The sequence below is a fragment of the Ovis aries genome, chromosome 21 (assembly GCF_016772045.2).
Source record: "Ovis aries strain OAR_USU_Benz2616 breed Rambouillet chromosome 21, ARS-UI_Ramb_v3.0, whole genome shotgun sequence".
In the NCBI taxonomy this organism is placed as follows: domain Eukaryota; kingdom Metazoa; phylum Chordata; class Mammalia; order Artiodactyla; family Bovidae; genus Ovis; species Ovis aries.
In genome coordinates, this window is record NC_056074.1 from 45313525 (window position 1) to 45328507 (window position 14983).

The following is a 14983-nucleotide window of genomic DNA, read 5'->3' on the forward strand; positions in this document are numbered from 1 at the left end:
CGAATGTCTGAATGGTTAATGGCTGTCTTTGGCTGCCCTATACATCCGTCAATAGGGGACTTGTTCCATACATTATGGCGCAGCGGAATGCTCTGCAGCTGTTGGTAAAGAGGAGGAGCAGTAGATGTCTTAATATAGATCCATCTCCAGAACACACAGGCACCTTCTCTCTGAGCAGTGCACACGGGGGCCGCGTGCTTACAGAGAGATGAGAGGGCCTGCTGCCAAAAGCTGAAGGGCTTCCTTACGGCATGATGGCCACAGGGACGGGGCCCCTCCCAGCGCACTGGTCGGGGCTCCATTCTCTTCAGATGCCCTGGGGTTGCTTCCTGCCCTGACCATCAAGCAAGGAACTGTTGGCCACCTCCTGCCAGCTGCAGCCAAGGCCGTGTTGCCCTTGAAAATGCTCAGGGCCTTCATCAGGCTTGAATGGGCAGCCCGTCTGTGCATTCTTTGATGGAAGGCTCACTGATTAACACTCAACATGATGGTCTTTAGCCTCCTCACAGGCCTCCCACCCCTCCACCTACATGCCTTTTTCAGGTGGCTGGGTCCCCGTGTTCACCAGAAACAGAACCGAAGCCACAAAGACTAGTGCTACCATGAGCGCAGTCCCATGTGGGGAAAGCCCAGTCCAGTGGCCGGAGAGCAGAGACCACGCTCTCTCAAGGATCCTAGAAGCTCACTCACAAGAAAGCAGCACTTCAGCTGTCACCTGCTCATGTGTGCAGACAAACCACACTGGAGGATAAAGGTGCCCCTAAGGAGTACTGCCCCGTGAGAAACCAAGCTTGTCTGGGCAGCTCAAAAAGAAGTCTGGCATGCCTGTGTGAAGTCAGAAAGGCAAACTGCAGGTAAATAATATACCCTACCACTTGTGTAAAAAGGAGGTATGTTATAAATACGTTTGCCCATATAACACGCTGAAAAAATACAATAGGAAACTTTACAGCAGTAACCTTTAGGGAAGCAAACTTAGGAAGTCAGGGTTGGGGTGGGGACAACCTGAGTGTTTGCCATTTTCCCTTTGTATACCGCATCTGTTTTCCCTAGCATGTGTAAAGCTACTTTAATTATTACTTTTTAAGAGCAAAATCTTAATAGGGCGAGAAAGGCGCGCTGCATTTTCTGCAGATGCTCTGCCAGGCTGTGACCAAGCAGCCCCCGCTGCAGGGCCGGGCTGGTGGGCCGTGGAGCGCGGTGGCGTGGTGCTGTGGGCTCTGGTTCATGTCCCTCCAAGGAGCAGGGCTGCTCTTGCACAAAGAGGTTTTTGACAGGGAGAGGCAGAGCCCCAGTGAGAGCAGGGAGCCCCCGCCCCCCTCTGATGGGAAGGGGTGCCCTCCACCCATCTGCAGACCAACAAGGCTCTCCTAGGAAATGAAATGCTACATAGGTTTTGTCATCACAGAAGTTTGCGAGGAGGGATTTTTAGAGGAGTGGACACTGTACATGTTCTGACTGCTGTGTCTCATTAAAGGCTCAAGTTTTTATGTAACTTTTCTTCCATTTTCAGATAATCTTTGATTTTGATTAATGCAACAGTGACAATATTTAGTACATTTTTCTGCTGATTCGCCTAATATCTATGTTAGTTTAAATATTGTCCAACCCGTATTCACATTTTAAAGTACAGCTTGGACCTCATTTTACATGCAGGCTTTATGTTGCCGAAACACTGCTCTGGGGAGGGGCACGTTGTCTTCACTTCTGAAGCCACGCTGCTTGGGAACTGGCTGGGTCCTGGGTTTTCTGGGGGAAGTGACAGTGTTGACCTGGGAGGGGGCCCTGATCGCTCCCTTTGGGGAGAAGAAACAGAGGCATCCTGGCTGCTGACCCTCTTGGGACGTGCCCACACCCGCCCTCTCCAAGGGCTCTGCCCTGGATGTCCCGGCCCCCGCCTTGGTGTGGGGAGGCCTGGATACACCGTTGGCAGAGAAGCTGGGCGGGAAGAAGCCAGCCCAGCACCCGCCACTGTAAGAGGAAACGAAGAGAGACAGCTCCAGTCAGCCCCAACAGCGGGGCCTGGAATGGCTCTGCAGCTGGAGTGAACACAAAGGACTTTTCAGACCCTGCAGCCAAGGTGCCCAGGGAGCTTTTTTTTTTTTTTTTTAAAACAGCTATTAGGGTGACAAGTCTTTCCAAAGGCCAGCAGTTGGCGAGCATTTCCAGGAAGCTGGTCTGGCACCAAGCTGGGATTGGAGCAACTTTAACGAGTTAACTTCAGAAGGAAGGAATCATCAGGAAAGGTTTAAGGTTCAACAAACTTTTTGAATTATTTTGCAAAAGTCCTGGCTTTCAGATTCAAAGGCATGTTTTGCCGTGACTGTTTTAAGCCAGAGCCTATTTCAAAGGCAGTGCGGCCTGCACGTTTCTGATTCAGCCGCCCCAGGTGTTTGTCTTAGCTCCTCCGGACGGAGAAGCAAGTGCCATCCAGTGCCGGGAAATACTGGGGTCGCCTTACACGTCTCATCGAACATCGCTCCACCCACGTGTCTCTCCCTCTGCCAGCCCCCACGGCCCTGTGTGCACACGCACACACACACGCGCGCACACCTTCCCCAAGCAGGAAGCTGCTCCTTGCCAAGAGCGAATGGAATTCAGATTTCCAGAGGGTGTCCTTGGCCTCCAGCTCCACAGCCGCACGCTGAAGAAAGGTCCTAGTGTGTGTGGTGGGGGCAGAGAGAGAGGGGCCTCCATCTCTGCTCACGTCTATCTCGGCCCCAGGAAAAACCCACAACTGGCTGCACTCTCCTCAGCCACACCCGGCCTCGGTCACATTCCTTCCCTTCCTGAGCCCACACTGGGTGGCCCCGGCAAACCAGCTCCCACACCTTCCTCCCCACCAGCGGGGAGACCTCGGCCAGGCCCCTGTGGGGTAACCAGCAATTGCAAATGAGGCGCCCGCGCACCCCAGGTCTGAAGCCGCCAGAAACCACGGAGGGGTCCTCAGAGCTGCGCATCCTGCTGGGGCCCACTGTCACCTAGAGGGTCGGGGCGGGGGTGGAGGGACAGCACTCCCTGCCCTTCCCCCCCCCCCACCACCCCCACACACGGCGGGGCGGAGCTCACGCTGAAGGCCCTCTTCCCTCTAGCCTATGCTCTGCTTGCTGTGAGCTGACACTGCCCCTCCCCACCCCAGGGTCCCTGCACACACACAGCAGAAAGGAGCCGCTCTCCTCTCTGCAGTCTGAGCCTCTCCAGCCCCAAGGTCAGCCTCCTCAGGAGTTAAACATTGACAGGCAGAGCCCAACACCAACCCCAGAAATGAGACAAGTCCGTGATCAGCCTTACATGGTGGGCTGGCTGGTTACACTCAGCTTCCCGAGTCACTGGTACTTGTACCTGTGTGGCCAGGTGGCATCAGACGGAGAGAGTGGTATTTCCACAGGTCATCAGAGTCAGTGAAGACTGTGATGAGCAGCAGCATTTATGGCATTTTAGGGGCTCAGTGCAGAGGGAGGCCTGGTTTCCCGGCAAAGTGTCCATTGCTAAACAAAGGTCAAGCTCCACTCTCCTCAGACCGTGCCCTTTGTGTGCTCACGGGACTGTTTTCCTAAGTGCTGGCCTGCGTTGCTACCTGGGGAGAAGGCCACAGGTTTTCCACCTGCACCTGGAGTCTCAAGTCGGGCTCTGACCTTTCTCACGGCTGTCTGATCCCCTTGCCTGGTTTGGGAAAGGCAGCATCCTTGTCTTGGTCTTACCCATGTGGGTCTTGGACAAGTAAGAGGTCCGGAGGTGGCCCAAGAGACTAACTTGACTGTACTTTCTGACTCCGAGTTTCAGTATTTCTGTCGTGCTGATTTCGCCCCACCCACCTCTCCTTCTAGGCCTGGCCTGCAGCAGAGCTAACTGGGGGACGCTTTCCTGTCCCTGGGTGTGGGGGAAGCAGAGAGCTAATGAGCAGGGCATGGCCAGGCTGAAGGCCTTCAGTGACTGGGACATGGGGCTCAGGAGAGTGCCCCAACCAACCCCCTGGGACTGAGGTCTCTTGGCCCAGGTGATGAAGGAAGTTGGCTGGGACCGGTGTGGGATGGAGGCAGGGCCCACTCGAGGAGACAGGCTGCTCTGGGACAGCGAAAAAGCACAGGGTTCAGAGTCTGGAGCTGAGCGCCTACCTGGCTTTGCCAGCAGCTGAGCAAGGTCCTCTGTCTTTGGTCTCGGGGCTCCTGTTTCCCACTCTTTCCATCTCCTGACATCTGCAGGTATATTTTCCCACCTTAGACCCAGACCGTGTGGTCTGACCAAGTCCATTTCCCAGTGCACGAGACAGGCCGGTGATGGAGGGGGGCCCATTAGCACCAAACCTTCAGGCACTGCCACAGAGCGAGGGGTCATGGGGAGAGCATCTCAGGTGAGGCCCTTGGAGCCCCTGGGGACAGTCCTGCCCCTGCCGCTTGCACACACACTGCCCCAAGTTCACTGAGGCCAGGAGCCAGTCTTTCTGAGCATTGCTCCACCTGAGGCAGCCCCAGCTTATGACCCTGGCCTTGCAGCTTTCATCTGGCGCGCACACACCCAGCTGGGGGTTTCATGTGGCGGTTCAGAGAGAAGAGCAGGAAAGAAGCATTCAGGTGTTTCAAATGGGAAGAGATTCAACTTAACTTCACAAATCTAGACATGAACCTAAAGAAAACATTGAAAAACTAGCCCACCTATGAAAGGCCCAGGAGAGGAGATTAAGTAGGGAAAGAAAGGTCCCCTTGGGCCTGAGGACAGCTGCCCCATCCCAACCCAGGAGTGGAGACCCTGGGCCCCCATGCAGACCGAGCTGGGCCGGAGGACACACCCAGGGTGTGCTCAAGGGATGTAGCCAGAGGTCCCAGTGTGCCCTTGCCCTGAACTTTATACGCAGATACAGAGGTCAGTTGGGTAAAGCCGAGGACCAGCAGCCGGCCGCCCAGTGCTGCCCGCCACCTCTGCAGGGGCTGGCTCTCTGAGGGCAGCAGTCTTGCCCATAACCACAAGTGAGGCTGTGGGGAAGAACGCCGAACGTACTGTGTGTAGCCGGTGCCCTGAACAGCCTTACGTGCCCCCTCCAGTCCCCAGAGGTCTTCTACTGCTTTGTGAAGCCACCCTGCTGCGTGCCCCAGCTTGCCAGGGGGCACAAACTGTGGCCCGAGTGGTATTCCGAGTGCAGTGGAGTCTGATCTCGTGTGATGGCCCAGTTCCAAGGTCTTGGAAGACAAATCAGGTAGAGTCAACATTACCTTTGAAAATTCCTTGAACTGCTCCCCCAGCTGCAAACCCCCTTCTCGGAGCGTGATGGAGACCCGTGCTAAGCTGTTCTCATGCTGACTGTAGTGGAAGGCCTTGCTTGTGAATGCTGAGGGTATCCCTGCTCTTCACCGCGCGCCTCCAGGGCCACTGCCCTCGTGGAGAGAGCACTTCCTGGGGAGATCACAGCCCCTGTGGGGTCACGGCTGGATCTGTGTGCAGGGCGGGATGCTGTGAATGCCAGACTCGGGTTGGCCCTGGACTCCTGTCTCCCTCTGCCTCCATGTTCCTCTTCCCTCCACCTGGCACTCCCACAGGCAGGCCAGACCTGATAGACTTCTGGCCAGACCTCTACCTGCTAGCCAGTCATCACCGAGGACACCTGCATTGTCCCAAGAGGGCCTGTAAGTCTTAAAGAATGAGTGCTAGATGGAGTGTCTCTGGAGCAGCCTGAGAAGCCTGGGCACCCTGGAAGGCCAGGTCAGCACTGCCCCAGAGTGGTCTGCAGGCCTGGGTGCCCCTCAACCTCCCAGGGTGGTGCCAGGTTCAAGGTGGCAAGGTCCATCTTTCCATGAATCAGGGGACTGACTCACCAGGCGTCCTCTGAGGGCCCCACGGAGGACTCGAGCTTTGGTCTCAGCCAGCTGTAGTGTCCCCTCCCACCCCTGACATGAGACATGGACGACAGGGGCTCACCCTCTGCTAAGCACCTGAAAGCCACCAGGGCTGTGAACGCTGCCCCGACACTGGGGCCACGCCGCCTGTGAGCCGCTCAGAACCTGAGCACTACCGTGGCGTCTCCCTTCCCTGCCAAGTGCGGTCCCACGTGAAGGCAGGCCTTGTGCCTGCCCTGGTCCTTGCTCTCCTTGAAGATGGAGGTCATCCTCAGCAGGTGAGCGCAGCTGTGATGAGAACAGAGGGCAGAGGCACGCTGGGGTGCTTGTGGCTGCTCTGGGGTGTGGTCCTCTGCATCCCCTCCAAGAGTGGAGTGAGAAGAGCAGGTGTCGGTTTTCTCCCTCCACTGCTCATGAGCCCTGTGCCCTGGGATGAGAGACAGTGGTTTTTGGCTTTCTAGTTACATCTGATGCTGGGACGACAGAGGGTTGGACAGGATCACCGACTTGATGGACATGAGTTTGACCAAACTCCGGGAGATGGTGAAGGACAGGGAAGCCTGGTGTGCTATGGTCCATGGAGTCGCAAAGAGTTGGACACGACGGAGCGACGGAACAACAGCAACAAGGTGCATTTCATTACACAAGGACGGCACGTAATGGTGAGACACTGACCTCGTCTGTGCCCCATGGAGACTCGTGACCCGGCTGTTCCAGAAGCTCTCAGGCCAAGTAAGGGACAGCCCCATGGAACCTCTCATCACAAGGTGACGCTTCACACCGTCTGACATATATCACACCCTTTCCCGAAGCAGGCACACAGCTGGGTGCCTGGCCCCGTCTCTTCGAAGCACCCTGACACGCATCCCTCACATCTACAAGAGGACACTGAGGCTCAGAGGTGAGCTGAGTGCCCTAGCATCCTGCGCGCAGGAGGAAACGGCCCAGGGTGGCCAGAGTTCCCTGGCGGGCAACGTTCCCAGGCTTGGTAAACCCATAACACACACCAGCTAACAAGGAATAACTCTCAGACAAGGGATGCTTGACCACTGCCCTCAAAACTATAGGACGTGGTACAAGAAATGAAAGAGGACCTTCACAAATGAGGGGCGCGTCAAGAGCACCGTTCTGAAGACTCGGGGTAGGGAAGCTGTTTGTCCTCCCTCTCTAGATAGGGAGCCGGCCTACCTATTAGAAGTTTCCTGTGGAGACTGGCAGATGGATGGATAGAGGTGCCGCACAGAGGCAGCCAAGCATGGAAGGAGAACTGGCTGGAGCTTGCATGACCAGCTATCCAGAGCTGGGATCAAACTGTACTGATAATGAAACATAGCCCTGGCAAGAAAAACTATAAAAATCCGACCAACGAAGTGAATAGGATCCACAAACAGCCATGTGTAGACCAGGAGCTGCTTTATAATGGTGCTTGTCTGGTAGGGCAGTGGAGAAGGGCGGTCTTTTCAATAAAGGGCGTGAGTCAAACTGGATATCCAAATGGGGGAAAACTGCCTTGACCTCAGCCTCACATTGGATGCAAAGATTGATTCCAGGCAGATTGCCAATCTGCATGTGAAAGGTGGACTAATGAAACTTTAGGAAAAAAACCAGTTACCGTTATGACCTTGGAGTAGTCAGAGTTTCTTAAATAGGGTACAAATAGCCCTCACCAGAAAGGAAATGTTTGATTAACTGGATGACATTAAAATTAAGACCTTCTGTTCATCCAAAGACACCCTTAAGGGAGGAAAAGGGCAACCCGCAGAGGTACAGGTGTTGCTTCTTTGGAATGGACGTACGTGTATCGGACCAATGACTCAGGCCCAGGACAGAGAACGCCTATGAATCAGAAGACAAGACAATCCAAAAGAAAATGGGCCGCCAACATGGGCATTTTACAAAGGGCAGGATTCAGCTCAACAATAACGCGGGAAGGGCTCGGCTGCGTTAGCCATGGACGTGGTTGTTGTTTAGTCTCTAAGTTCCGTTCTGCTGTTTGTGACCCCATGGACTGACCGTAGCCCGCCAGGCTCCTCTGTCCATGGGATTCTCCAGGCCAGAATACTGGAGTGGGTTGCCATTTCCTCCTCCAGTGGATCTTCCCAACCCAGGGATTAAACATGCACTGACAGGCAGATTGTTTACACCAGGGAAGCCCATAGCTATTACTGCAAGTTAAAACCACAGTTCGATGCCATTAGACACCCACTATTGTGGCTAAAAAGGAAATGACGGAAAATGACAAGTGTTAGGATATGGAGCAGCCAGAATGCCCTGCCACCACTGGCGGCAGTGGAAACGTATGCCCACTTTGGGCAGCTGTGAGGCAGTGTGTACTCAAACTCAACAAGCTCATCCGATGACCTGGCAATACACTCACCAGAAAGCAGTCCACGCGTTCCCCAAAGAGCCTAGACAGAATATTCTTAGCAATGATGATAACAACCCTGTACTGGAAATGGTCCAAGTGGCCGTCAGAGGAGAATGGATAAAGGAGGTGTAGGCCCTTCACACAGCGGGGTGCCAGCCAGCCAGGGGAGAGGGAGGCCCTGCTCTCTTCAGCCACACTGTGCAGCTCACAGGGAGTCGGACATACTTGTGTGCACTGTAGGAGTCTATTGCTAGAAAGTTCAAGGACAGGCAAAGCTGGGTCCTGTTGCTGGAAGCTGGGACTTGCTTCCGCTTGGGTGTTAGTGACAGAAGGCGGAACCTAGGGGCTTCTGCAAGGTTCTGCTGCCTCACTTGGGGGCTGGTGTCATATGTCCCAGGGAGTGAAAACGCACAAGACGGTACCCTTGAGATCTGTGTACGTCATACTTCAACTAAAAAGTTGAAAACAATGTCCTCTATATAAGGACAAGCCTTTTAACTTGAGAGATGGACAGTGCAGGCCTGCAGAGGGGCTGGGTCTGCCCCAAACTCCTCCCACTCCTGGCTCAGGGGATCCCCACCTCAGGCTTCCTGGTCAGGCTGCCCTGGGACTCAGTCTCCCCTTCCAGGTTCAAGCAAAGCATAGGAGGGAGCTGTGTGGGACTCTCTTGCAGTCAAAACAACCTCTCCATCAACACCAGTGCCGTTTGTGAAGTCCTCTCCTCCTGCCGCCTCTAGGGTGTGGGCCTTCTCTTCCTTCACATCCTTCCTTAACACTGCCCATGGTCCATGCCGCCCTTGCTGCGGACCTGCGTTGCAGAGATAGCCGAGCGGGCCCTGAGTGTGCCAGGGCCTGGGGTTATCGATGGTGCCTAAGGCAGTAAGAAGTACCCTTGCTTGCCTCTGGGCCCTCCTCCCAGACCATGGTCCCACTCCCCAGGGTAGCCAGCCCCAGCGGATGGGCTGCACCCTCCTCTCATGCTCACAAAGGAAGTGAGGCTCCCAGAGGTTGGGGGGCTTGGGGGCCGGCCCACAGCTGGGCCAGGACCGGCTGGGCGCCAGATGAAGGGCATCCCATCTCCAGTCCCTCGTTGTTCCCACTGAGCCACTCCGCCTCGCTTGTAATTTAATTAGGAGAACATTTAATCCCCCCGTGCATTTTGGAGACGGCTTTGTGCCTGGCCGGGGCTGTGAGGCCCTGACGGGGAGCCTGTGACTCATGCAGCTTCGCACAGCCCTCCCGGGCGGGCTCCCACGGGGCTTGCTTGGCACCTCGTGTAGACAGAGGTGGTCTGGAGCTCCAGCAAGAGGACACTGGTCTGGAAAGACAAACTAGCCTCATCTGTTCCTGGCAAGCCCCTCCTTTATCCCCCTGGACGCTGGCCCCAGCAAGGCCTGTCAGTCCTTTCCCACCAAGGTTTGCAGGGAAGAACCAGAGCAAGGGGCTTGGGCGTTCACAGAGGCGCCGTGCCTGGCGCCTGCAGGGTCCATGGGCGTGGGCTGCGGTGGGCCCTGAGTGTCTCTGAAATGCCCCAGGCAAACCTGGTACCGCCAACAGAGCTCGCACCCTGGTCCAGGGAGCAGAGCATGGGACCAAGCCTCGTGACATTTGCCCTTGTTTCCAGGAGGCATGGGGCTGGCCCTGGCCTCGCTGACAAATGCAGATTTCAGGAGACGCTAGCAGTGATGTGGATGAAAGCCAGGCCACAGCGGCCTCGCTGGAAAAGAGAAACTTGAACGTTTTGGCGTGAGGTTCTGCAGGGTCCAGGAGAAAGTTGAAGACATGGAAATTCTAATTAACGCACGCAGGGCTGGTTTTGCTCAAGGATCTCTAGGCTGTCATGCCGCAGGAGGCCTGCAAGTCCGTGCTCACCGGGCGTGTGCGCGTGTGTCTGCACTCGTGGTCACCTGGCGGGTGTTCGGTGGGGCCCCAGCCTCGGCCCCGGCTTCCCCTCTGCCTTTCTTCCCTAGAAGGTTCTTGGCCTTCCCCTTGCTTGTCTTGGTGTACAGACTCTCCCCTTGCAGAGCAGGACAGAGGGGGGGCTGGTTAGAGAGAGCTGGGTCCTGCCTATCCGGGAGGCCGTGACAGAAGAGAGGAGGGGCCCTTCCGGAAGACCAGAGACTGGTGTGCACACAGAGGGTCTGGCTCTGGAACCACCTGCCCTGGGCATCCACGTGCAACCACTGGGGTGGGTGTCAATGCTAGGCCAGTCCTGGCTGACTCGGCAGCTGTGGGGAGGACTTCCCAGCACACAGCCTAGGAGCCCAGAGCCACAGATGCTGACCCGAGGCCGGTTCTGATCCAGCTACCCTGGGCCCCGCATGCCAGAAGCACTGAGGCGCCCACAGCCCCTGCGTCATTTCTTCCGTGGGAGGTGCTGGCTGGGGGGCCCGGTCTGCTTTGGGGTGGGAGCCATGGTCCCAGAGCTCTTCCAGCCTGAGGCTTGAGGGGCGCCAGACAGGGAGAGGCCTGGTGGAGCCACACACGAGGGTCCTGGTAGGCAGGTGCCCCGGAAGAGGCCCAGGCCCCGAACAGGGGTTCAGGGGGCCGATACAGAGGGCCTCAAGGGCTGGAGGAGGCTGTGGCAGCCTGGCCTGGGGGTGTCCTGGGCCTCCTTGGAGGGAGGAGGCCTGTGAGGATGCTGGAGAAATGAGCGGGAATCTGATGGCTGCTGCTGAGTGACAGGGATGTTCCAGGTGGGATGTCCTGTGCAAGGCACAGGGATGGACACGGGTGGCCTTCCCCGCGGTGGGCAAGAGCCCCTGGCAGGGTTTCTCTGCCCCCTGCCCCCTGCGCTAGACGGCTTGTCCCCTGCCTCACATTTGTGCCCTGCAGACTCATGGCAAGGCTCGGTGGGGAAGGGGGGCCCAAGGGCACACGAGCTCCCTTGCATCTGCCTGAGAGGTGTGGGTGAGCCTGTGGCCCGGCTATCCAGAGCTGCAAATGGGCTTGAGTGGCCAGAGCCACTCTCTCCCCAGCCCACTGGACCCTGACCCCAGCTCACTGACAACTCCCTAGGTTGCACCAGGCTGTCTCACTGACCCCCAGTTCCCTGACCCCTTGCTCCACCAATGGCCAACAGGCCCCGGAAAGAGGAGCTTCGCCCAGCCCCAGGGACCATCCCGTAATCAAGGCTGCAGTGACCTCACCTCCCTGGGGCCCTGCGGGTGGGGAGAACTTGAGATGGAAACAAAATGTGTCTTTATTTATGCTTTTAATTTGAAGTCTGGAACTGTCCCAACGTGGAAATACATTTAACATTCAGTCAAATGCTGAAGAAAAATGGATCTGTTTTTCAGTAACTGCCTCCCACCCACTCTGGCCCCTGTGAGACCCCTGTGCATATCCCCAGTCCTTTGCACACAGTCCAGGGTGTGCATGGACTCTCTCCCCTGCGTGGAGGCCATGGGGCGGAGCTGCCTGCAGGAGCTGAGACGGGTCCCCAAGCCGCTGGAGCTGAGTTTAATTAGGGGCGTCAATCAGCAGGCAGGCTATGCGGGATGCAGAGGAACGCAGTCCGGCGTGGACACCAAGGCCTGGCCATCTTACCCCCACTGCCCTGCAGGCTGCCGCAGCCCGGAGTGAGTGCGGTGCCCATCACTGCTGCCTCCTTCCCCTGCCATGGTAGGGTGGCGCCTTGGCCCAGCCCTTATCCCCGAGGGCACCTAGGGTCTGAAGTCCCACTGCCGCCTCCTGCACTGTGCCCCACCTTCCCTGGGCTCCTGTGGGCAGGACCCTGACCCTTGCGGACAGGGACATGCAGAGTCCCTACTGCCTCGTCCTTGACCAGATCACGGGGCCTGGAGGCGGCCTTTCTGCTGCACTCGGCCTTTTCAGCCCAGCCTTCACTGCAGACCCCTCAGTCCAGCACCTGCCTTCCCCTGGCTCCTCTGCAGCGTCGCTACTAGGAAAGGCCTTCATAGGTTCCGGGGTGAGGCCCCTCCCGGGGAAGGATGGCTGAGGTCCAGCCAACGCTGGAGGGAGCCCCTTCTCCCATAACCAACAGACTGCACCCAGGGAGCGACCACCCTACGACCACCGCAGGCGCTCTGGCTGCTTGTGCCCCAGGCCCATAGCAGGCAGAGAGCTTGGGGCTGTCAGGTCAGATGGCCTCTGTCTTGGAGGAAAGAAGACAAGGCATGGCCAGGCTCCTCGGACTGTGCAGCCCCACCAGCTTGAGTTGCTTCCTAGGGCTCCCCGCGCAGGTGGACCACCTCTCACCTCCCCCCCCCTCCCCCCCGGAAACCTTGTACCTGCAGATACCGATAAACATGGACTTCTCTTCAAAAGGGGCAACTAGGCGAGGCAGCTGTGAGCCTGGGTTTAGGCCACCTCAGCTCCCCAATTCCACCACCCACGCCCTGGGCCTCCCTGCAGCGGCCTCACAGGGCCCCAGGGGCTGGTGAAGATTGCCCAGCTGGACGGATGATGGGTGACCACCCCATCCACCCAGGGTGCGACGCCTTGTGGGTGCCTTGTGGGCCTGGGCCACAGTTGAGAGGGGAGAAAAAGCGAGCTCTGATAGGAAGAGAATGCCAGGAGGACGAGGAGGGGCCGCCAAGCAGTACAGCGAGGGTGCCGGGTCCCAGCAGGCTCTTGGCCGTCCCTGCTCTAAGCAGGCCCTGCTGCCTGTGCTCCAAACACCAGCCACAAAACCCTGACTTTCACAAAACACTCTGGGGTCTCCTGTGCCCCAGGTTCGCTACAGGCCTCAGCCAGAGGGGTAAGCTGGCATCTTGCCTTGGAATGCCACCGACCTGCATCTGCCTGGAGCCCCTGGTTCCTAGCATGAGTCCTACCTCTCTGCCCTTGCTCACTTACCAAGTGAGCCTCTTGAGTCATCTCCAGGATGGGCCTAGAGTTCAGAGCCCTCCTCTCAGGGGTGGCCTGGAAGCTTGCTCCAGTGCCGAGTCCACGAGGACGAGTAACCCCTGCTTTCCAGCCCCCTGTGTGGCTCTCACTGCGCCTGAGCATGCTTTCTCTGTGTGCCCTGCCATCCACAGGTGCTTTCAGGCTCCTTGTGAGCCTGGGGGTGCCTGTCAGATCACGGTACCACCTCCAGACAGGCTCTCCGGCCCGGCCAGCCCTCGGGTTACAGAGCAGCCAGGAGGCCCTGCAGTTGGGGTCCTGACTTCCTTAGTCACCTGCGAGGCAAAGGCCACCCCTGGCAGCAGCAAAGGCAGCCAGCCTGGGGCCTCACCTCGAGAGAGAGGCACATGATTAGGATAACCTGGAGACCCCGAGTCCAGAGAACCAAAACACACTCCACCGACTCCAAAGAGAGAAGGAAAGAAGGCCAGCAAGTGACTCTCGGAAGGACGGTGAGCACCGTGCGGACATCCTGACACAGACGGACGTCTCCAGGGGAATCCCCGGCGGGGCGACGGCCAGGACGGCCCGAGTGTCCCTCTGCCCTAGCACAGGCTGCCACTGTGCGCGGGGTGCCCTAGCTGGGAGCACGCAGTCACGTCGCAGGGGAATCACACCACGGCTGAGCCCCGGGGATTGGCCTGGGGATACCGTGTCGGCGGGGGAGGACGGGCATGCGTCCCAGGCCAGCTGTGCCTCGGGGGCAGGCCAACTGGAAGGCGTGGAGAATCAGCCATTTCCTCCACCTGAAGGAGCCCCTGAGGACAGCCGCAGCATCTGCCCCGTGGCTTGGCCAGGGTTCCACGGGGAAATGCGGAAAACAAAGTCGTCTCTCTTTTAGGGGGCAGGGGAGGGGGCTTAGAGAGAGAAAAACAATCTTCTCAGATGCTCAGAGCACGGAAGCAAATGGAAAATGATCAGTCTGATTTTCCATAAGTCACAACAAGAGAATCGTGTTCCCAAACTCGGTGGGAAGTGCCCTTGCTATATCCCCTCCAGGTGCCCCAGCGTGGGGTCTACCCCCTGGGGGTCAGTGGCCCTCAGTTGCTGAGGGGCAAGCAGTGAGTGGTGGGCACTGGGCTAACAGACCTGAGCCCTGGTGCAGCACCAAGGCCGCCCCTTTGAGCCCCACGTCCTTTCCGCTCATCACCCCTGGGTGAGCGGGCACTCACTGTGACACGTGGGTGATGGGGGTCAGCAGCGCCTCCCCATCCAGGTCCAGGTCCTCAGCAAAGCTGTTGGTTCTCATGAAATGGGCCGTGCTCACTTCCAGCAGCGTGGAACTCTTTTTCACTGTTGGGAAAGATGCGAGCAGCGTGTTAGGCATGATGGCAGAGGGGCCCAGGGCTGCTCAGAGCTTAGATGCCAATTCAGACCTGCCTTCCTCAAACCCCCGGAGCCTTCCCACAAGCAGGCAAGAGACCCACTCACAGCACCGGGTAGGAGTGGAGGCGACGTAAGAAGTCTCGGCACAGGGATTGGCTAGGTTCACGATGGCCCCCACAGGCCTGAGCCCTCAGTGGCCAAGGTGCAGCTGTGAGCCAGCGGGAAGGGCTTCCCAGGTGGTGCTACAGGTAGAGAACTTGCGTGTCAGTGCAAGTGCCAGAGATGTGAGAGACGCAGGTTTGATCCTTGGGTCCAGAAGATCCCCTGGAGGAGGGAATGGCAGCCCACCCAGTGTTCTTGCCTGGAGAAGTCTATGGACAGAGGAGCCTGATGGGCTACAGTCCACGGGGTCACAAAGAGTCGGACACGACTGAGTGACTTATCAAGCACGACATCGCCTCAGAGTGAGGAGTGTGGCCAGGCTGAGCTCAGGGGTCTGGGCCTCTCCTCAGGTTCACACCAGACGTTAGGATCGAGAAGAGCCAACAAGCACACATTTGGTAAGATGCTGATTCCCATCGCAGTCCACGGT

General features: G+C 57.7%; 1 protein-coding gene across 9 annotated transcripts in view; it reads right to left on the bottom strand.

Moving 5' to 3' along the window:
- Positions 1–14983, bottom strand: part of KCNQ1 (potassium voltage-gated channel subfamily Q member 1) — a 380920-nt gene that overhangs the window by 174462 nt on the left and 191475 nt on the right. For 6 of the 9 annotated variants that reach the window (XM_042237886.1, XM_042237885.1, XM_027959847.2 and 3 more), the window contains one exon: positions 14238–14358. The exons of the other annotated variants lie outside the window; for them this stretch is intronic. In XM_042237886.1, coding sequence (XP_042093820.1) covers positions 14238–14358 — 121 coding nt within the window. The remainder of the gene's footprint in view (positions 1–14237; positions 14359–14983) is intronic. 9 annotated transcript variants of the gene reach the window in all.